This window comes from Oryctolagus cuniculus, chromosome 1 (assembly GCF_964237555.1).
Source record: "Oryctolagus cuniculus chromosome 1, mOryCun1.1, whole genome shotgun sequence".
Lineage (NCBI taxonomy): Eukaryota > Metazoa > Chordata > Mammalia > Lagomorpha > Leporidae > Oryctolagus > Oryctolagus cuniculus.
This window is the reverse complement of record NC_091432.1, coordinates 136,645,107-136,668,714: the sequence shown is the minus strand read 5'-3', so window position 1 is coordinate 136,668,714 and position 23,608 is coordinate 136,645,107. Positions and strand designations below refer to the sequence as shown.

Below are 23,608 nucleotides of genomic sequence, written 5' to 3'. Positions count from 1 at the left end.
CTGAAGGAACACCTGTGCAGCCCCCGAGAGAGCTGGCCGGCGGTGTGCTGCTCCCCTGTGGAAGTGGGGAAAGTGGCTAGGGGGAACCGCCCTTCCACAGAGGTGGAAGGGTCGGTAGCCAACCCAGGAAGAACCAGCAGCAAACCCGGGGAGGGCCGAGCAGACAAAAGAACAGCGCAGGGTCCTGTGTCGTTCCTCCATGAAGACGGGGAGCGACACGAAGGAAATTGTATAAACAACCCAAGGTCCCGCTGGATTACTGTGCAGTGAGTTCTGAGGCTGAAGGCGGTTTCCCAGCTGGATTCACAGGAAGAGCAAATGCTTTCCATTAGAATGGTTCAGGCTTGTGAAACCCAAGTTTCCATTTACATCTGAAGTCACAGAGAGTCAAGGGCTGACCCAGCTGCTCCTAGTAAAAGTGTGTGGGCTAAATGAAGGGTTGCTATCCAAATGATTACAGCATGGCTGTGTCAAACTCTGAACAATAATATTTCAATAGCACAGAAAGGGTTTTTGTTTGTTTCTCCCTGTATAAGCGGTGCAGTGGCCCCAGATGTGCTGTGCTGTGTAGCATATTTTCTTTTTCCCTCAGTGAAATGCCCAACATACTAGGAGTTGAAAGAACTTCAGTTGTTCTATAGCCTGTCTCATGGTTCTTGGTACCTCAATTGATAATATTAATTAATAGTCACAGAGGGAGGCAAATGGGTTTGTAGACCTAAGAAACAACCCACAGTCACTGTGATAGTGGGAGAAATGCACAGGCTTTCTTCCTACTGAAAAGAGTCTAGTTTCTCCATCTTTGGGGTATAATTCACTGAGATTTTCCTCCAGCAGTGTGATCTGCTGACTTTATTTGTACTTTCTCTGTTGTAGTCTGGTCATATTTCATTGTTACATTCAAAGTAAAGGTCATTATGTTAATTGTTGATTGAGGTTGATGTTTTTCCGGGCAGTCCTTCTCCCTGCTTGTTGGGTGGATTGTCCTAGAGAAAGGATGAAGTATGCCTTTGAAAAGGTGGTAGAGACCAGGAGTCCCTGAGTCCTGTGGTATATCCTCCATTGTTGCCTGGAAATATTTCTCTTCTTCTTATCACTTCCCCACACCTCTATATTTTGTTCCTCCCACTAATTGTCATTCAGTCCCACTTGGGAGTCCTGTTCTTACTTCAAATTCATCATGTTCTCATCATTTCACCTCAGACCACAAGTTCCATTCCATTTTGAGTAATTTCCATTTCACACACCCTGAGTCACAGTGGTGTCAGGTGGCTTGCTATTTATTCCATGCTACAGCAATCTCTTCAACCCTTTTTGCTTTTTAACGTTCCACTTCCTACATGGAATGCCGTCTCTCAGTATTTTGCCCATTGAAGTTCCACTTCTCCTTGAAGGGGTCACACATCATTTCCATAGAAGTTTTCTCCAGCTCGTCAAGGAAGTGTTAATTTTTGCTTCCTTTTCTGGCACTTTAAATTTCCTTATCTAGAATATGTGTTATGTTGTCATTACTTATTTACCCATCCATCTTTCTTGTAGACTGGGTGCATAGGGATGACATTATGATCTCTACATTTTAGTGTCTAGCACAGTACATAGTAAAAATTTTAGAAATGTTTGCTGAGTGAACTATGGGCTTTGGTAACTTTATTAAATGGTTGGCATTAAATTTAAAAAAAGATTAGTTTATAGAACTCCAGATATTCATTCATTCATTGATCTATTTCTTTACGTAAATACATATCTAGCCACTATTATATACTAATCATGACACTTAGAAATTAATATTTTAGTAAAACAATTACATAATGAAAAGAAGATTTGAAAGGTGTCAAGAATGACAGGCATCTGAGGCAGGTGGTGATGATGGAGCTGAGTGCTGCTGCTGATAAGGAATTATCTTGGGAACAAAGGGAATGAAGAGCCTTCTCAAAGGCCCTGGGGTGGGAGGGAGATAGGCAAGGTCCTGAAAGATAGGATGTGTGTCTGGAGCAGAGAGAGCAAGTGGACTTGTGATTGGAAGAAAAAGGCTGTGCCTCAGAGCATATACATATTCCCAGGCCCTTTAAGAAACTTTTTTTTATCCCAGATACAGTGGAAACGTAGTGAAAGCTGAGTGATTGTAGAGGATATGGTATATTTTGTGGGGATCTGTACTGGCCAAATGATAATTTGCTCTCTTATTGTGTGTGTGTGTGTGTGTGTGTGTGTGTTTTTTTTGACAGGCAGAGTGGACAGTGAGAGAGAGAGACAGAGAGAAAGGTCTTCCTTTGCCGTTGGTTCACCAACGCAGCGCCGCTGCGGCCAGCGCACCGCGCTGATCTGATGGCAGGAGCCAGGTGCTTCTCCTGGTCTCCCATGGGGTGCAGGGCTCAAGCACCCGGGCTTCCTCCACTGCACTCCCTGGCCACAGCAGAGAGCTGGCCTGGAAGAGGGGCAACCAGGACAGAATCTGGCGCCCCGACCGGGACTAGAACCCGGTGTGCCGGCGCCGCAAGGCGGAGGATTAGCCTAGTGAGCCGTGGCGCCAGCCCTTATTGTGTTTTGTTTTGCCTATGTAAGCTTCTTCATATAGGAACTATCTCTTACATTTCCTAGAGTTCCTGGTACCTGGTATTAAGTAATAAATAGAGTAGGTAGCTGTGAGATGTGTGCTACCTCATTTATTTCAGGTTCCTAAGAATGAGAATTTATGTAAATGCACTTAGACAGAAACTGAGTTAACCAAATCTATTGGGTGGCTTAAAAGGAGATATCAAGTTTGTTAAAATAGTGAGAAATGTATATAAGGTAAATGGACCACTGGTGAACCACTAGTATCTGAATGGATGAAGGTTGTTTCATAAGTGTTGGGAAGCTAATTGCCAGGATTAATTTCAGATAAACCTGCATCCTTTGTTCAATAAAGTTGTTTAATCACTCCTGATATTTGAAGTTTTAGGTTACAGAATCCTTAGTAGGCCTTAAAAAGTTGTTTGGTCTTTAAAAGTCCTTTTTGAAAATTTAAACTCAATGGAATCTTAAAGATGTATTTGTCAAGTGACATCTCTGGAACATTTTGATGGGCTCCAGATATTAAGGAAATACACATACTTGAGTTTGAGCATAGGCATCTTTGATGTGGAAGTGAAGCTTTGCAGGTGGCCAGTCCCTCAGTTTTGCCTCTGCACTATCTCCACCAGAAATGGATATTATTTTATGAATGTTTATGGTAACGGTGCCACTACCCATCACTTAAACTGCCTGGACTTTGTCTCACAATAAAAAAGAGAGCTTCTTCATCTCTTTGGCTTTGTGAAATTTAATATTATCAGGAGGAAAGTGTGATGACTTTGGGAGATGAGTCACTCTGTTATATCCGCTGAGCTGGTGGAGCTGTCTTCTAGTAGCCTTTGTGTTCCAGTAGCCTTCTCACATCAACTTTCAGAAGCAAGGTCTTATTGTAAGGCTGGGATTTCCTTAGAACTTCAGTGCAGCTAGTATCAAAATAGCATTTTCTGAGCATCCCTAAAATTTTTTAGAGTTCTATTTTTGTCCCTCTACTCAATAACTTGCTAGTGGTTGAAGAAGAAATGAATGAGAAGGAGAGTGCTTGTTGAGGTTTTGGGGTTAGAGTGGTTTTTGCAGAATATTCCATGATAATTTGCAAAATTAAGATCTCTATGCATGACAAGAGCATATTTGCACTGCACACCAAGTGGGAGACTTTTCTTATTTCCTCTCAGTAACTTCTCCACTCTGTCCTGTAGACTTCCACAACATAGTTTGCAAACTCACTCATTGTACCTGTTTGAAAGAATTGGTAACTAGGGCATGCTTTGTATTGAAATATTTGTAAAATCAGTAAAACAGTTTCATTAGTAAGAATAACTACTTTATTTCCTCACACATTCACAAGAGATGTTATGGATCTTATTTGGAAATTCAATAGGTTAAAGAATAACCATCCAGGAAGAAGCATCTAATTATTTCAGCCACCACACTAGCCAAAGATGGATCCGTCCAGTGTTTACTTCTTCCTCTGAGAGGTGCTCATCTCAGATCTGGTGAATGTCTAATGGAGTATAAGCCAGTAGTCAGCAAATCGCAGGTCAAATCTGGCCAGCAGCCTTTTTCTATAAATAGATTTTTATCAGACTTAGCTGTGTCATTTGTGTAAGTACTGTCCATGCTGCTTTTGTTTTACCATAGTAGAGTTAGGTAGGTGCAGCTAAGACCGTATGGTTTGGCCGGCGCCACGGCTCACTAGGCTAATCCTCCACCTTGCGGCACTGGCACACCAGGTTCTAGTCCTGGTCTGGGTGCCGGATTCTGTCCCGCTTGCCCCTCTTCCAGGCCAGCTCTCTGCTGTGGCCCGGGAGTACAGTGGAGGAAGCCCGGGTGCTTGAGCCCTGCACCCCATGGGAGACCAGGATAAGTACCTGGCTCCTGCCATCAGATCAGCGCGGTGCGCTGGCCGCAGCGGCCATTGGAGGGTGAACCAACGGCAAAAAGGAAGACCTTTCTCTCTGTCTCTCTCTCACTGTCCACTCTGCCTGTCGAAAGAAAGAAAGAAAGAAAGAAAGAAAGAAAGAAAGAAAGAAAGAAAGAAAGAAAGAAAGAAAGAAAGAAAGAAAAGACCGTATGGCGTATGGCCTACAGAGCAAACACCACCTTCTCTCTGTCCCTGTACAGCAAAATTTTGCTACTCCTGGTCTATGAAACATTTCTATGTGATCTTTGGCCATTGATTAGCCTTGAACTCCTTGAATGAATTAGATCTATCAGACTTGCCCCACCCCATAACCTTAAAGGAAATTTTCAACCATTAGAAACAAGGCATGGCCTAATTTCTTATCCGGACAAATTTGGATTCATTTTTTGCAATATCATCATCAACAAGGCAAACTCTGACCATGATGTGCTGCAGAGTAGCTTCAGTTATCATTCCCACAGTATAAGCATGAGAAGAGATCATTACAAGTTTTGCTTCCATGATAAATTTTAATAAAATGTATTTATTTTCATTATATTTGTAAGGCAAAGAGATGAGAGAGTGAGAGAGTGAATGAGTGATAATGTTGTATCTGCTTACTCACTCCCCAAATGCCCATAACAGCCAGGGCTGGGCCTGGCTGAAGCCAGGAGCATGGAACTCAATCCGTATCGCCCACATGGTGGCAGAGTCTCATGTACTTGAGTGGTCATCTGCTACCTCCCAAGGTACACATTTTCAGGAAGCTGGAATTGGAAGTGAATTTGAGACTTAAACTCTTCATATGGGATGTGAACATCCCAAGCAGTATGTTAACCACTGTGCCAAATGCCCACAAACAACCTCTACCCCCTGAGATAATTTTTAGACTTAATGATTTCCCAAAAGTATTTACAAGGATTCCCCTGTGTCAGGAGCTTGGCACAAAGACCAAGGAATAGCTAAGCCAGCATGCTGGAGATGTTGTATTCTCCACTCCTTTCAGCAAGCACATTCTATTTTGCAATTTGGTACTTCATGAAAAAGGAGGCATTGGGGAAGCAAATGTAACCTGTACTTTGTATTCTTTGTGTCTTTGTTGGACTGCTCTTGGTTGACTTTCCCTACATATGTAAATATGGGGAATCCTGGACTCTAACTTTGTCTTTAAAAATTCATATATCAAATTCCTTGTTTGATCCTTGGAAAGGGTTCAGAAGAAATAATCTTGGCTAGTTTCCTAATATACAAACCAGAGTCTGCAAATATGGAAAAAGTTTCTCACCACTCTGATCCCTGCCCACCTGTCTCCTATCAGACATTGATATAGGAAATGACCCCCTAAAATCTATGTGAGAATGGGGCCCCTCAAAGTTCCCCAGAAGTCAAGTCTGGAACAAAGTTTCTCACCACTTTGATCCCTGCCCATCTGTCTTCTGTCAGAACTCACTAATAGATCACTGTATTCTCTCAGACAAAGCCTCAGGATCCTTCTTTTTTTTTTTTTTTTTTTTTTTTTTTGACAGGCAGAGTGGACAGTGAGAGAGAGAGACAGAGAGAAAGGTCTTCCTTTGCTGTTGGTTCCATGTAGCCACCAATAAGTAAGAATTGGCACATGAGATGGAATCCTGCCTTCCAAATCTGGCTTTACATATTTCTAAATGGGACAGTCTCCCCCCACCCCAACACACTTTAATTTCTTCCTCTTCTCCATTGATAAGACCCAGGTAGTGAAGGCAGAACTGGGATACCTGGAAGGCCAAAGCATTCTCAGCACAATCTAGAGCACAGATACAAGTGTAAGGAGACCAGATTGAGTACAGCAGGGTGCGCACTGGAAAGTCACAGGGAAGAAACCTGAAAAAGGAGCAGGGAGCCAGGTAAAGCCCAGCATCAGCACCCAGGTCAAGATGACACTGGAGGAACTGGCTCAAGTAATTATGGAAGGCACCGGCAGGTCCAACATCTGCAGTGCAGGCTGGCAATCCCAACAGGCTTTGATGATGCAGTTTGGAATCTGAAGGTAAAAGTCCTTCCTCTTCAAGGGAGCTCAGTCTTTTCTTTTAAATCTCCTACTGTTTGGATGTGGTCTACCACATTATGGAGTATTGATAATTTGCTTTATAAAAACATTATTGACTTACACTGTAAACACAGTTAAAAAGTACCTTCACAGCAACATCTAGACTGGTTGATGGCCAACCGAACCACAGCCTAGCTAAATTGACAGCATAAAATTTGAGTGGTAGAGTCATAGACAGAGAAGAGAACAGAGAGAAATGTCTTTCATCCTCTGATTCACTCTCCAGATGGCCTCAATGGCAAGAGCTGAGCCGACCCAAAGCCAGGAGCAAGGAGCTTCTTCCAGGCCTCCCACCTGAGTACTTGGGCCACCCTCCACTGCTTTTCCAGGCCATTAGCAGGAATCTGGATTGGAAGAAGAGCAGGTAGGACTTGAAGTGATGCTCATATGGGATGCTGGCACCACAGGTGGAGGTTTAGCCTATTATTCCACAGCATAAAATTGATCATGACAGTGTAGGTGATTTTACAATGGCAGACAGGTTAGTGTTTTTAAATATTATATATTTAAATTTTCACTTAAAGCTATGATTTTATAGGAATTGTTAATTAGAAGAAGTGTAATTTTTTAGTAAAGCTGAGTTGATTTAAATAAAATTATTAATATTGGATATAAATGGCATGTGGATATGGTTTTGAAAAGAACTGAAATGATTGAGAGTAGAGAAGCAGAATGGTAAGTGACATAGTTGACTCCTGCAACAATCCTGAAATTTCATGTTACAAAGTGGTTTAGGAAGATTATTTGTGATGACCTGAACTTAAGTCATGAGTAGAAAACAATTCACCAACTAATAATAAATGTGAAAATATTCTGCTTGCTATGCTAATAAAATAACCCCATTCATACACACTTTTAAATATAATTTCTGAATGCAATTTGTCCAAGCTGTTATTCCTTTTTTATCTTTAATTGCTTATGGCATTTTTTCAAATACAAGTTTTAAATTTTATATAATTGAATCAGTGAGCCTTTAGCTATATAATTCCTTTAAAGAATTTTATGTTTGGGAAGTCATTATGATTTTAAAAATATTTATTTTCATCTACTTGAAATGCAGAATGACACAGAGAGATGGATATCCTTCATCTGCTATTTCACTCTTCAAACAGCCAGGGCCAGGCCAGGATGAACCTGGGAGACTGGAACTCAATACAGGCCTTCCAAATGTGTGGCAGGGACCCCAGTACTTGAGCCATAATCTGTTGCCTCCCAGGATGCATTAGTAGGAAGTTACATCAGAAGCAGAATAGTCAGGATGTGAACCAGTACTCTGATATGAGATGAAGACTTCTCCAGTGCCATACACCCTTTCTTGGTTTTTAAGTCACAGATCAAATCTTGTGTTTGGATGGGCATTTGAAAGGATGGTTTTATTTATTTCAAATAATTTTACACTTGAAATTTCAAATATTTGTATTTGAAAGGCAGAGATGAGAGAGAGACAGAGAGAGAGAGAGAGAGAGGGAGAGAGAGAGAGAGAAAATTTCCGTTGTTGGTTCACCTTTAGATGCCTGCAATAGACAGTGCTGGGCCAAGCTATAGATAGCAGCTGAGAATTCAATCCAAGTCTCCCAAATCCAAAACTCTTGTATGAGATGCAGCTTTCTCAAGCAGTGTCTGAACTCCTGCACCAAATGCCTACCCTGGAAAGGATGGTTTTAAAATATTTACATTTTTATGGATTTTGGATTTATTTTGTTATTCATTATGGATGGGGCTAATTATTTTTATTTCCCTTAAATTCCTACCCAGTCACTCCTATATAATTTATTAAGCAATTCTTGACTTCTAGTGCTATAACTTTCATTTTCCAGAAACTCTTATGTGAACCAAAATCAGTTTCTAGGCTGCCTATTCTATGTTCTATATCTGCATTTTTCCCTAGTGGTTCCTTATTTTAATTGCCAAACCTTTATAATAATATACTTAAATATATTCTTTGGTCTAAGCTTATTACTTGTATTTTCCATTTAGAATTTTTTCATAAATTCCTCTATTTTTTCTTCCTTAAAACTGCAAAATATTATTAGATTCTCCAAAGCTTACATAAAATTTTCACTATTTCATTGTGAAGTTTATTCAGGCAAAAACTGCATGTTGCAAAATTGCATTAGATAAAATTTGGGACATGTTGAGTAACCTTGTCTTGGTACAAAGTGATTTATGGCCCTGAAGGGAAGAATGCTATATTATGTCTAAATTATGCTAAAACTGCTGACAATGAGTTTGCAAGCTCCCTGAGAGAAAACACACATACACATGCCTATTAAGGAAGGAAATAAATGTGAAATGGTTTCAGTTTTAAATTTGTGAAAATGAGAAAGCAAGACTAGATTTCTCAGTCACATTAGAAGATTGTCCAGTCACTTCCGGTCCTGAGTGTGTCAGACCTCTCACCTCATCATGCTTATATTAGTCCTTTGTGGATAGCGAGAACAAAAATTTTGGCTGCTTTCCAGCAAAACTTTAATTGCAGAAAATAATGTAGAAGACAATCAAAGTAATTTTCCAGATTTTTAAAGATTTATTTATTTATTTGAGAGGCAGAGTTAGAGAGGGAGAGACACAGAAAGAGGTCTTCCACCTGCTAGTTAACTCCCCAAATGGCTGCAACAGCTGGAGCTGTCCTGATCCAAATCCAGGAGCCAGGAGCTTCTTGAGGATCTCTCACATGGGTGCAGTAGACCAAGCATGTGGGACATCTTCCACTGCTTTCCCAGGTGCATTATCAGGGAGCTGGATCAGAAGTGGTGCAGCTGGGACTCGAACCGGCACCCATAGTGATGCCACCATCACAGGTGGTGGATTAACCTACTATACCACAGAACCAGTCCCCCAGATTATGTTTCTAGATTTTATTTTTAATTGTGTTTTTGTTTTCAAAGAGAAATGAAAGCCTCAATTTGCTTAACTGCTCAGGTTTCCTTTACATAAAACTACCCTAGCAAGTTAACCACAAACAACTTCCTAAAGTGTACTTTTTATGAGAAACTGTAGTCCCTGATATTTGACTTGAACATGTTTTTTGTTCAGACCTCTTACTGGACTCTGGAGTTTCCATAGCTCAGTGCCAAGAGCAGAGCTAAGGAATTAGGCTCAGCTTAATAGCTGCCTCTGGTTAGTCCAGCTCAAAGTTGTTGTGCTCTTAATGGCTTAGAAGAGTCACTTGAATACTTTGATTCTGATGTGGCAATGAATTTACTAATTTTTAATCCTTGTTCTTGCTTCCTGCAGAGATAGAAATACTAAGCCCAGTCTGTTTGGTATTGTATGCCACAAGGAAGATTTTTTTGTCAGTGAGGGAATAAACATACATTCATGCTTGAGTGTGGACTGCCCTGCAGAGAAAAACACACAACTTGAGTGGCCTAAAAAGTTTCCTATAAAGTAGGGGGAAATGAAAAACTGAAAACAGTATCTGTAATTGGGAATATCTGTCTGAGAATAGGAGGTCAGGAGAGTGGAAAATCTCCATCTGAAATCCAAAAATATGGGAGCAGTACCTCTAGGTGAGGTACAGGTGGAAAAAGAGGTCTCTCCTGCTTCCTACCACTTTTTATGTTGTAAGAACTCTGGTCCCAGAGGCAGCAGATGCAACATGGGAAGGTGGGCATTTTGACTGACGAGTAGGAGGGTACATGGTGCAATAGACCATGACTTCTGACTTCTACTCTGCAGACCTAACTAGCTGCATGCCTGTCCCATATCATTTGCCTCACAGAGATTTTTGACCCTTAATCTTAAGCATATACTGAAGGATGAAATTCAGTCTTCTGTATATACTTCCTGCTGATCAGAGTTGTTGTCCTTGCCTACCGTGGCTTCAGAAACCTCTAACACATCTGGTTCACAAGCCAGAGGGTTTTCATTATTCAGTACCAATGGCTATGGCCTCTGCATGGTCATCATTACCCTGAGAAGCTGTTGAATTATGAAACAGACAAGTTTTTCAATCAGGATGAGCATCATTGAAAAGATAAATTGAAGGTGGAATCCCATTTAACAAGGGAAAAGTATATTCTATTGTTTTCCAAATAGATGGTGCTGACAGATTATCTCATGAAGCCTGGGCATAAAGATTTGTAATTTTTTATAGTGAACATGGTAGTGCTGTTAGAGTAGATGTGACAGAGTCTATTGATCCCTACACATGCTCCTCATTGCCCCATCTGTATATATTCTAAGGCTAGCAGGTTGTCCATAACTACCTTAGAGCATCCAGACTTGGTACATGCTGCAGTTGAGTACTTGAGTGAAAGTAGGTCTGAAATAAAGGCTAGGTTGCTCCAAGCAATAGACAGATTTTTAAAAATGGCTTCATGAGGTGTAAAACAGGATTGTCTACTATGATGATAGAAAAACTCATTGAGGAATTTTTCTGCCAGTAGCAGTTTCCTGAGAGTATCAGAATAAGAGGTAGGGTAAGTATGTCTGCCATAAAGAACAACAGTCTTGCCATGACAAAAGCAAAGACTTCACTTGCCTTTTTGCTTTTTGAAAAGATTCAATTAGTTTCCAAGAGTAGGCAGACTTCTTCTGTATATCTGGGTAGATTCAAGAGGTACAGATTTAGTAATTCTTGATAAATGTACCCAGCTTAGAACTCCCTGACACTTAACGGTAGTAGGAGGGCTCAGTAGCACCTAGTACGTCCCTCCTATTTATGCTATAATGGGTCAGAGGAAGAGCCTTCTCTCCAAGTTTTTAATAAGACTAAGTCTCCTGGGGAAACAGGCTGTGGATAATTTTGGGATTTGGCACGGAAAAATTTTTGTTATCATACCCCATAAGAGCCTTTTGTAACTTAGCTAGATTAAGAATATATCTTATCTTGAGTTTCTGAATCAAAGAGGATCTCAGCAGTGAGGAAGTGTCTTCCCTATAGCATTTCAAATGGTTAAGCTTTAAAACAGCCCTAGGGGGCATTCTCATCCTGAGGAGGGCAATAGGCAATCATTGAAGCCATGTTCCTAAGGTTTCTTGGCAGAACTTAGCCAGAATATTCTGAAGATTATGATGGTCCTTTTCAATTTTACCTGATACCTGAGGTATCCAAGAGGCATGGAGATAATGAGACCCCTAAATCTGTAGCTACCTGCTGAATAATTTTAGCCACAAATAAGGGGCGACTGTCATACTGGAGTGGCCCTGGAAGTCCAAAGCAAGTAACTATTTCTTTAACATGGCTTTGGACACTTCTTGTACCTATTCTATAGGAATGGGAAAAACTTCTATCCATCTTGTGGACGTATCTATAAAGATCAGTAGATATTTGTAATTATTTGCTGAAGGCATGTTAGTGGAGTCTATCTGCCAGTCTTCACCTGGGTACTTTCTCTCCTTGGTATAGGGGTTAGTAAGGAGGGGGGTTTGATATGACCACCAGAGTTCCTTGGGAAACAGATGGTATAGGGACACATTACTTCATTCTAACAGCATGCAGTCCTTTCCCTCCAGATATCCAAGAAACTATTTACATCAGGTCTCCTCTCTCCAAATGGGCAAAGTCATACATTTCCTTAATTATTTCCCACTGGGAAGCCCTTGGGAGCATTCCTGGCTTCCCACATCTGAATCACTCTTCTGCCCTGGCAGGATGTCCCCTGGGCTGACTCTGAGCTTGCTACATGTTAGTTGTAGCTATTGCCGTCCTATGAATGTGCTATTTGCACTGTTTTGCGTGTTGTAGTATCCTTTTTGCTTCAATCCTATCTCTGTTGTCAAACACTCAAAATGCTATTTTTACCAATTTCCTCATGGGGTTTGAGCTCCCATAGCCAGTTTTTGAAAATGTGCCTTAAGGAATAAGTCCATAGTAATGGGCACTGTACTATACACAGCTCAAAAGTCTCTGTAGAACCTGAAAAGACAAAAGTAGACATGGCTCTCTGTGAGCCCAGTTATGCTTAAGCATCCAACTTAAATCCCTTGTGTTAGAGAACTGGCATCCCTGAGTCTCCTTTTTATACTTCAAGATGGCTTTCTCTGTTCCAGGCCATTTGGTGGCTCTCCTGCAGGTAGATTTAGATCTTGAGTATTTTATCATCACCCAATGCTCCTTAAATTTTTCTAACCACAATATTTAGTATAACTGGCAAACTAGAGGGCACTAACAACACTAAGGTGCTAGTCCACCTAGTGGCAATCATGTATATGTTTGGGACATTTTCCCAGCAATCACCACAACCACAGAGATTTCAACCTCTGGGGCATTGTACCTCATGCCTGGAGGCTGAGTTCCAGGGTGATAGAAACTAGTAGAAAGCTAACACCAGCCATCAGGGTTTTGCTTAAACCTTCCTGAAGCTCCAGTGCCCTAAACATCTTCAGGGGCTTACACTGCCACACCAAGGGTATGCAAAACCACAGGGAGACTTTAACCCCATGCCTGGAGTCTATGCCCCAGGACAGTGTTAGCATCCAAGTATCTGCAGATGCTAGTGCTGAGAAATCTCAGCATTTGTATTTCTCAAAGCTGACCCCTGCTGTGAGGGTGGACTTCACAATGTATCTAAGAATAGGTCCCATCTGGCTAACAGAAGCCATGTTCATTTACCAGGAACCAAAACCAGTTGCATTTTAACCTTACCTTCCTCATGGCTTCTAGTTGTCCCGGAATAGAGAGCTTGCAATGTCTCTCAAGTCCTAAATACACAGTGAGTGGGTTGGCTGCCCCCTAAACATGGCTAACATTGGCCCACTCTCCCTGGAAATGTAGGGATGCAAGGGAGGGCCTTACTTCTAATAGGGAAGGAAGTCTTGGCCATTTGGTGTCCAGATATATCAACTAGATAAATAGAAATGGCTGTTCATCCTTCCCCCTTCCAACGACATCAGGTAACAGAGTTGGGCCATAGGCATGCATTCAAAGGCTTCACAGTTTAAGAAAGACATGAGTAATTAGGAGGCACTTCAGAGCACAGCTTTCATGACAAGATTTGAGTAAATTCATAGGAAAATGGTTGAGTGTTGGTGGGTGGATTTGGAGTGATTTAAATCTGACAACAGAAGCCTGAATAAATTGCTACTGGAAGTGTATTTTAGACATTTGTAGGGTGCTTCTATAGAGCACACTTTCTCAACCATCCCCTGCCCTCTCCCACATTGGCAAGGCACTCTAAGATCACTTTTACTTGGTCCACAAAAGTAATCAGGATGGGGACCAGTGCTGTGGCATAGCAGGTAAAGCCTGCGGTGCCAGCATCCCATATGGGCATTGGTTCGAGTCCCAGCTGCTCTTTCTTCTGATCTAGCTCTCTGCTATGGCCTGAGAAAGGAGTGGAGGATGGCCCAAGTCCTTCTGCCCCTGCACCTGCACCTGCACCTGCACCTGCATGGGAGACCTTGAGGGGCCTCCTGGCTCCTGGCTCTGGATTGCCCCAGCTCCAGCTGTGGCAGCCATTTGGGGCCTCTGCCTCTCTGTAACTTTGCCTTTCAAATAAATAAATAAATCTTTTTTAAAAGGGAAAAAAAGTAATCAGGACAGTCTGCATAAGATTAGATTCTGTTCCAAGAACCTGACTCTCCTAAGTCCCAGTCTGCCACCAAAGACTGAGGGGATCAATTGTTTAGCATACTGTCACACTTCCTTGGTTTGAAGGAGTCACACATCGATTGATCTAGAGGCCCAGCCTATCTGTACTTTAGATAGAGTTAGAAATGCCCTTAAAACAACAAATTGAAACTTGAAATAAAGTTTAAAAACATTTTAGTTTTAAAAATACTAGGTTGATTAGTCAAAGGATTATTTTTATATAGAGCATGTCTCAAAGTCTTCATTCAGGGCTTGTGCTGTGGTGTAGTAGGTTAAGCCTTCACCTGTGGCGCCAGCATCCCATATGGGTGCTGGTTTGTGTCTGAGCTGCTCCTCCTCCCATCCAGCTCTCTGCTAATGGCCTGGGAAATCAGTGGAAGATGGCCCAAGTGCTTGGGCCCCTGCACCCACATAGGAGTCCTGGAAGAAGCCCCATGTCCCTGAATTTCAATTGGCCCAGCTCTGGCTGTTGTGTCCATGTGGTGAGTGAACTAGTGGATACAAGACCCCTCTCTTTCTCTTCCTTTCTCTCTGTAACTCTGCCTCTCAAGTAAATATGTAACTAAATGTCTTCATACAGTTGAAGCTATACTAACCAGAAAATAAGTGCTAAATATAGTCCAACATTGCTTGAAGTCATTATACATATTTATTTTACACTTATGTGTTTTGTGCCTTTTGAATTATGAGCTCCTCTGAAGACAATAAAGGATGAAACAAACAAACAAAATAATACATAGCATTCATAAAACTAAACAAGTATAACAAACCTAAATTTTGAATCTGGGTTGGTGTAAGGCAAAAACAGTATAGCAGGTGGATTCGGTGATATATGTGATTTGAAGAGTATAAATGTCTGGATACAAGCAAAAATTCAGTCTTTCAAGGCTGTGGAATTGGTCAGCTTTAAGTCAAGGGCACCTAATAGTAAAGTGGACTCAGGTAACATCTGAATTATAGATAGAAGTTTGACATAGAATAGGAGAAAGCATGGAGTTTGAAGATAGAGTGAAAGGGCTCTAGGTAGGGGCGGGGCTGTGGGCACATCATGATGTCATCCTCTCTACCCTCAGACTCCCTTTGTGACTCATGATCTGTGATGCAGAGCTGGAACTATCTAGTCAAGGGCTTGACCCCTCAACCCTCAGTTGCCTCTCAGCAGCATTGCGATTCAGATAATGGAGTACGTCCTCTCATTTCTGAAGAGCCATTTTGAGCTGTGGCAGAGCTGCAGCTCAATCTTTATTGATAGCAACCTCAACTACACTCTTATTAGTGGGTTGGGGTTGATCTTTTTGTACCTGAGCTGCCTGGTATTAAAGCTATTTTTCACAACCATATGGAAAACTAAGACCATCGAAAAGGTAAGGGACTATGGGTGGACTCCAAGAGAGATATTGATGTTGCTGATGTTTCCCATTTCTGTTCTCACATTTCTACACTTGATCTTAGCCAAAAGGCCTGGAAACGATGTTCTCACATTTCTAAACGAGTTTGGTTTCCTCGGAGAGAAGCCAGAGATGGGAAGTCTGAGGAAGGACAGAGCACCACCTTCCTAGGGGCAGAGGCTAGGCAGGGATGGGTTCGGGCGAACAAAGGCTTACAAGTGAAGCTCACGGACCACCTATCTGGTATGGTGGAGGTTTCCAGGATAAAATCCCACCTGTAAATATTAGCAATGTAAGGAATACATGTCTGTAGTTTAAAATGAAGAGATATTCAGGGTGGTAAAAGGAGGAAGAGAAATGAAACTCAGTCCCTCATTCTTTACTTTTTGTTCTCAGTGTTGGGGTAGAGCCAAGAGGCGGTGGAAAGGTGGAACATTTAGAGGTAAGGTTTCTCTGTGTTCACACTGAACTTTGCAAGGGTGATCCTTCCTGTCTCAGATCCAGAGCCTCTGAAAATGTCAGTTGCTATATACAGTCTCTCTGTGAAAACAGAATACTCAGAGGAGAAACATGGGAAAGACAGTCATACCTGAGACATTTCTCAGAGTTCTTCCTTAGCCCATCTGTGGGCAGGAATCTGAGATGCATGGACAACGGGTACTGCCCAAAAGGTGATGATGTGAGAAATAAGTATGGACTACTAGTTGTCTCGTAGTCAGAACTCCAGTCTCCCGCCTTTATAGATGTCCTTCGACTTCTCGGGTACTCTCATTCTTCACTGAGCACTCCGCTGATATCTCTGCTTCATGTGGTGAGTTTTAGCATCACACTGTACAACATATGTAAAGTACTTCATAAATATTGACACATACACATGTGAATCTTACTAATATTATTGACAATCTTTCCATAATTACTGATTCTTGGAGCATTCAGAATTTAGTATCCCCAGATGCTCCCAGAGGGGGACTCCTCTATGATTCTTATACTTCTACTTTCATTACATATGTTCTACTCTCCTGATTTCCCAGGTTCAAGGATTAACCAGAAAGAAGCAGAGGAGGGATGGAAGCTTCTTTCTGTTTTGAAAAGGTGATTAATCTTTCCTCTTTTTCCTGGTCCCCCCCACCTTTTTTTTTTAACATGTTCCATATATTCCAGGGAATCAGTGAAGCCTGACATTATGATGTGAGGCAGGTAGCCATAGGAACGGAATGTGATAAAAGCCTCAGGGAGGGGCCACAGAGTTAGTGTGACATCACAAATGTGAGGTGATGGGAACAGTGGGATTGGGCTATCCCTACCCCCACTAGGCCAGCAGACCCTCCTCTCCATGTTCTGGTCTTGACCGTAGCTTTTTCTTCTGTTTCCTGTAGACCCCAGAGCCAACATCAAGATATCCCCAGTTTCCGTCACCTGCTGTGTCCAGACCCTCACTGTACGGTGTGTAACAGAGTGGCTGCCAAAGTCAGTCGACTGCTGTCGCTGGGGAAACTGATAGATGATACTTCCTCTGTGCATTATATGGCTTCCTCAGCTTCTGTGATTAAGACCTCATTGACTGTGACATCTGGCCACTCAAAAACTTGTCCAAGAGGCCAAAAATCAGCCTCTTTGCGTGTGCCATCTCCACCTCCCCCTTCTACTGTCTCACTTAACCATGGTGCTTCTTTACCTGGTTTGCTGTCCCCCGAACCACCAGCTGACTCAGTACCACCAGAGCCTATTCCTCCCTTGGCTTCAAAACTCCCAGTGGACCCTTTCCCACCCCAACCTGTTTCTATTTGCCCTCCCACACCACATCAATCTCAGAGATCAGATCATGATCTCCATCCAGAGTTTCCTCTGTCTGTAATGAATAGCCCTGATGGGTTGTCAACTGATATTCCAACAGTCAGTGAAACTGACCATTCAATGCCAGAATCATCCTGGCAGCAGGCCCAGGTCAAGGATGCCAAAGACTTGTCCTCTTCCAACTTAGAACAAGATAGTATCAAGCATGAGCTTGATGGCCAATCTTCTGATACCTCTTGTACAGAACATGCATCCAACCTTGTAGAACCCACTAACTTCTCGTTACTCAGCCATGATGATCTGGCACTCTTGGAGAAACAAGTAAGAAAGAGGGGTGATTTCCTGATCCAGAAGGAAAGGGAAAATAAAATGGAACCATTTATAAAACAACTTAGTTCAGACCACCAACTGAGCACTTCAGAGAAAATGATAGAGTCAAGTGCTGATAGACATGACTCAGCAGTCAGTGCAGACCACCAACTGTATATAGCAGAGCCAAAGTTAGAGTCAGATGCTGATAAGCATGACTCAGCAGTCTCCCTTTATTTTGGAAACAGCAAAGGCAAACCAAAGGAGCTGCAAATGAACCAGCAGCCTCCATCTCCTAGGACCTCTGACAATCAGTTACAAGAATTTTGGGGTCTTCCATCTTTGCACAGTGAGTCCTTGTGCTCAATTATCCATCATTCAGATGACTGTCCCTCAACTTTGGTCATCTTTAATGGCATCTCCAAAGCTTCTACATCTCAAGGATCTTTAGGACTTTCCAATTTCCAGCCTCTGATCTTGCCTGAGATGCAATCTCAATCCTCAACTAAAACTGTCCCCCAGTCGCAGTCACAACATGCTACTCAGGCCCAGTCTCAGTCCAACCTTCAATCTCCAATCCCAATGCTACCAACATCTCCCGATTTCCAGCTTAGGATCTGTGGAGTGTGCTTCCATAGACCCCCTAATGAGGCACAGTGTCTCATGCAATCTGAACTTCATCAGCTAGAATACAAAGTGCTACAGAAAGAACAGGAACATTTGTGGGGTTTACCTTCTATGGTCCAAACGTCTCAGGAATACCTTTGTCCTCCACCTCCCAACTTTTCATTGGGGAGCCAGTCCTCCAAAATACATGTTCCAATCTCAGTCATTCCTGGAGATTACCCTCTGAGCAGTGAGCTTCGTAAGAAATTTGAATACCACCTTAGAAAGAGACTCATCCAACACCAATGGGGCCTACCCCGCAGGGTCTATGAGTCTCTGACACTGATTAATCCTGAGAGAGATGTTCCTGAAATATATGCATCAAAGAGTTTTAACAGACTCAAATGGATATCTTTGTTGAAGGAACAGAGTAGCAACAATTTAAGGAATTCTGAATCGAGCCAACTTCCAATCTCCTGTGAGACAAGCTCAGAAGAGTTTCAGTCAGATAATGATGAGAAGGACCATCAGAGACACAGCCCAAAGAATGGCCCAAGTGATCATCTATTGAGTGACCCAGAAGGATACTCAGAAAACAGTTTAGAGTCTGACTCTGAGAAAGATCAAGGAAGTCAAAAACAGATAAATGGGGCATCATCTGTGAGAAACATTAGCTTGAACACGTCCCAGGAGGTTTATTTCTTGGGTTCTGGCAAACAAAAGATGCTGGAAGAACATATAAGCAGTTTTTTCATGAGGATGAAATGTGGCCTTCCCACCAGGGTCCTTGAATCCATACAGATCTTCAGCAAGAGAGAGGATTCATCTTCTTCCTTAGGCCATTCCTATGGTTCCTCCCAAGGTAGCCTTAGTTCTGGGACGCATTCCAAAGTTATGTTATCCAAGTCACTTGGTAGGAGCTCTACACCTTTGTGTAGAGACAAATTGAAGATGAGAAAGTCAGCACCCAATTTGGATCATCTTCCTGCTGCAGGTGTTCAGATTAAAGATGGCAGAAAGAGTTGTCTGTGCATCACAGACAAAGAAATTAAGAAAACTGGACCAGACAGTGGACACAGCGTAGTGCTGGTGTCCGCAAGTCATGATGGGATTGGACCTGAGCCAAAGGATAAGACAGTGAGTTCCAGCAACAAAGAAGAAAGGCTTCAGGCTCCCAAAGTAACGACTTCAGAATGCTTCCCAAGGTTTAACAAGTCTAGAGAGATATTTAAGGCAAAGGAGCTCCTTGCTCTTCAATCAAAATCTGCCAATGCCTTGACAACCAACAAGTCAGGGGACTCTGTAGCAGTAGATGGGAAAACAAAGAGAGAAGAAACTACCCTGGCTACTGAAATTCCCTCACCAACATCAGTTTCTCAGGATCCTAAACTATCAGAATTTAAAAACAACTTGATTAAAGAATTAAAGTTGAAATTGGAGAATAGGGATCATAGCTCTGTTCAAAAGCAGTCTATTGATATGGCTGTTGCCTCAGATAACTTGATCTCCAAAACCTTGAAGACTCATGCCCAGGGTGTCTCCAATGGGAAGATGGCAGCTTCTCAGGTTATGCATGTACATATGGACAACACACCAGTCAGTATGGAACAGCATCAGGAGCCCTGGGTCCCTAAGCATATCTTCCAGAACTGCTGGGATCAGCATGTCCCACCAGATTCCAAGAGACTGAGTCATTTGCGACCAAAAACAGGAGAGCTTGGTGAAGGGGATGCAGGGTTGGGGACACCACAACCCAGTAGGAAGAGCTGCCCTGGTCAAGACAGGGCATTAAAGAAGATGCTTGGAAGCAGATCTTCCCCAGCCTCGTCAGTGAAGGATCAGCCTCCTCCTGAAAATCTGTTCCAAAAACAGATAAAGAAATTTTTGCAATGGATTTGTCCTAACAGCACAAACAAAAGGCAAGAAAGGTTCCTTGGAAAGGGGACCTCCTCACCATCAACTCTGCAGAGCCACAGCAAAGTTAATAGTAGAACTGCCTCTACTGGCAACACCAAAACTCTGCAAGTGAAGACAGACGTTGGCAAGGTGTTAGATGTGAAACCAGGGAGTAGCCATGGTGTCAGAATCACCTGCCCCCAAGAGTCACGTTCCTCTCCAACAAAGCCTGTGAAAACACTTAAGGCACAATTGCAGGCCCAGGCAGATACTGTCCAGGGACATCCTTTTAACTACACGGCTTCCTCCTGTAAAACAAAAACTACCAAGTCCTGTAGCCAAGAAGCGTCCTTGGCTGACCAAAATTACTCCTTGAAGAATCCACTGACCAAAGACAGGGTGAGACAGCCCCAGAAAGTTGTGGCATTCAAGGATCTGCCACTATCACAGAGGCATCTGGCATCCATGCCCAATAAAGAGTTCCTGCCCCATCCAAACCATACCTGCAGGCGTCAAGCTAGCCAGGTATCTGCAACCACACCTACATTTTCTGAAGGCACTGTATTGGGAGATCTGCGTCTACTCTTCAAACATAAAATGCTCCTTCAGCATTTCCAGGGAGGAAGATTTCCTTCTACCAAATAATTTATCCCTTTTTGAAATTACTGATTTTTCGCAATAAATATTCTAATGATTGCTGTCTTTTATGTGTACTGTTTTGGAGACATGAGATTTGAGTAACATCGGGTTTATACTTAGGGAAAAGAATTAGTTGAGCACATACTCATCATCTCTTTTGGATTTAAATGATTACAGTCCACTGAGCTCTAGGGGGATGGCTATCAACTGCCCCTTAAGGCCCTTCCATCCCTGGAGAAGTCTAAGGACATGTGCTGTGTTTCTATTGTGTGGCAACCCATATACCCTCCCCCTCACTATTTCTTGGCTTCTGGAGGAATAAGGGATGTAAGTCATCATATCTGAAGAGGGTCAAAGTCACATATCTTTTTCAGAAAATTGTGCTTAATCTTATGTTTTTAAAGAAAATATTGTCAATAACTAAAGCATGACACAGGTGGGTGAACTTCGCCTCAGGCGTGGTTGAAGATTACTGCCACAGTAGACATGGGACTGATTGGGTTAAGGTCTAGAAACATTAGAATTGTTGGTTGAGAATCTTTCGTGAGAGGCATAGTAATACATTGGAAAACCATACTTTGGGGCATTGATGTTTTCCTACTGGAAAATAAGCTTATGAAGGTAGCTCCCTGCCACCCATGTGGGAAACCCAGATGGAGATTTGGGCTCATACCTTTTGTCTTGCCTAACCCTAGCCATGACAGCTATTTGGAGTTTGAGCCAGAAGATGGATGATATGTCTCTCTGTCTCTCTTTCATTCTGTATCTCTATCTTTATTTTTAAAAGATTGTTCTTTTTATTGAAATTCAGAGCTACAGGGAGGGAGAGAATCTTCCATGTGTTGGTTCACTCTCCAGATGGCCCCAACAGCCAGTGTGAGACCAGGCTGAAGTGAAGAGCCAGCAGCATCATCCATGTCTCCCAGATGGATGACAGGGTTCAAAAACCATCCTCCAATGCTTTTCCAGGCTATTAGCAGGGCATTGTATTGGAAGTAGAGTAGCCAGGACATGAATTGGCACCCATATAGGATGCCTGCACTTTACCTGCTAACGCTACAACACCAGCCCTACACTCTGCCTTTCAAATAAATAAATGTTAAAACATTGGACAATTTCCTGGAAGACACTTAAGGTAGTTTTTACAGTAAAAAGTTGGAAATTCTGGGTGTCAAAATAAAGCAAATATAAAACATGTTCATTGCAGCCCCCTCACTCTACCATACTTCTATCTTTTTATCCGGAGTTATGCCATTCAACTTGCATTGTCTGAAGCTTAATGTTGCAGAATCAATGAAGATTCTGTGGAGGTCCTGGGATAGTAAAAAATGTGGGATGGGGCCCAGGGCAAGGAACTGGAAGTGGTGGAGATCAGTGGAGGAACTAATATCCATGTGGATTGACAAAGCAGTAACATGGAGACCTCTACTCTCCCATCTAGAGTCTTACTCCAATTAGGATACTGCCATACCCCAGAGTTTACCACTGGGAATGTCTGCCATCTGAAGTATTATAGTCTGACCCTTTGACATCAACCCTCTAACTTTGCATCATATACATCATATACTGTATATTTGTCAACTTTTGAACTCTGGGTCATAATTTTTCCACTTCTTCATCTACCCAATAGCCTCATGTCTGCATTTCCTCCCTCTTTAAGCAGATTTTATTGTCTTCAAGATAATATTTAAAAGGCTCCATTCCAAACGACTCTATTCTAATCCACTTTAATCTTTCCTGTCTGGCAATATCCCCTTTCTCTGGCTTTTCCAGAAATGCATACCTATAAGGGACTAATAACTATTGTATTAAATTTATGATCAACTGTACTGATTTTAGGTGTAGCTCTAGCACTGTCTGGAAATAATTTATTCACTCATTTCACAAATCATTATCCTATGTAACAGTGGGCAAATAAAACAGAACTTAAGTCACCAATTCCCTAGTTCATGCTCTCTTTCATTCTACTCAAAACCATTTGAAATCTCCTACACCTTCCTGAAACTTATGCTATCTCTCCTTGGTCAGCAGATGTGTTGGACTCACCATTTACAGAGTAACTAGAGGCTAACTCATGGAAGTCTTCATCAAGAAACCCTTCCTTCCTTCCTTCCTTCCTTCCTTCCTTCCTTCCTTCCTTCCTTCCTTCCTCCCTCCCTCCCTCCCTCCCTCCCTCCCTCCCTTCTCACAGAAAAAAATTTCCTTCCACAGTACTCAACTGCAAAGGAATTAGACTTCTAGAACTGTCTTTTTTGAGACATAACTAAACTCTGGTCTTGATGGATTGACTTATGCATGCCAGAAATCCTTACTGCCTCCTTCCTCTCTTCATGAGGCACTCAATATCTTTTTCTTAAAGCTTTTCATCACAAAGATGTTTAAACATACACAGGATCAAATAAAATAATGTGATTCTCCATGTACCTACTCTACAACTTTCAGTCACCATTTGGCAGGTATGATGTACCCCATCATTACACTATGACTAAAGTGTAAAGTCAATTTAAACATTGTTCATTCATCTCTTAGAAGGTATGTTATTTGCCTTATGTAAATGCTCTCAAAATTTGTTTGATATTTACCACATGAGGAACATATTTAACCACAACAAATGTAAACACCATTGGTGATTAAACCACATTGAGCTTTGTAGCTTTTGGCAATCAGTTCTGCTCTGCCTTCTAGTTAATCCTGAGAAGTCATTAGAAGGTATTCCTACCCCTACTCCATACAGAAAGTAATCTTACAGAACAAATTCAGTGCACAGTATTACAGTTCCTTAACCACACAGACAACATAACAATAAAAGGAACTGAAGTAGGAAACAGTACAGGTGGACAAAACCCTGAGATTGCTATGCAAATGTTTTCAAATACTTAGAAGAAATGTTTTCCTTTTACAAA

General features: G+C 42.0%; 1 protein-coding gene and 1 long non-coding RNA gene across 13 annotated transcripts in view; one reads left to right on the top strand and one right to left on the bottom strand.

Annotated features, from left to right (window-relative positions):
• Positions 1–23,608, bottom strand: part of LOC127491474 (uncharacterized) — a 244,838-nt gene that overhangs the window by 159,215 nt on the left and 62,015 nt on the right. For 8 of the 12 annotated variants that reach the window (XR_011378960.1, XR_011378956.1, XR_011378961.1 and 5 more), the window contains exon 4: positions 16,051–16,290. This is a non-coding gene — a long non-coding RNA (uncharacterized lncRNA). The other 4 variants (XR_011378968.1, XR_011378970.1, XR_011378969.1 and 1 more) reach the window with 4 other exon arrangements.
• Positions 14,783–22,830, top strand: LOC127487610 (spermatogenesis-associated protein 31D1). Its single transcript, XM_051833727.2, has 4 exons — positions 14,783–15,437; positions 15,858–15,903; positions 16,493–16,553; positions 16,838–22,830. The coding sequence occupies exons 1-4, from the start codon at positions 15,252–15,254 to the stop codon at positions 20,709–20,711; spliced, it is 4,167 nt and encodes a 1,388-aa protein (XP_051689687.2). The 5' UTR covers positions 14,783–15,251; the 3' UTR covers positions 20,712–22,830.

Excerpts from the sequence above, each read along its gene's own strand:
- LOC127487610 (XM_051833727.2), top strand. The coding sequence starts at position 15,252 with ATGGAGTACGTCCTCTCATTTCTGAAGAGCCATTTTGAGCTGTGGCAG. Across the intron at positions 15,904-16,492 it reads GAAAGGTGGAACATTTAGAG|GTTCAAGGATTAACCAGAAA; the intron begins GTAAGGTTTCTC and ends CTGATTTCCCAG. Across the intron at positions 16,554-16,837 it reads CTTCTTTCTGTTTTGAAAAG|ACCCCAGAGCCAACATCAAG; the intron begins GTGATTAATCTT and ends TGTTTCCTGTAG.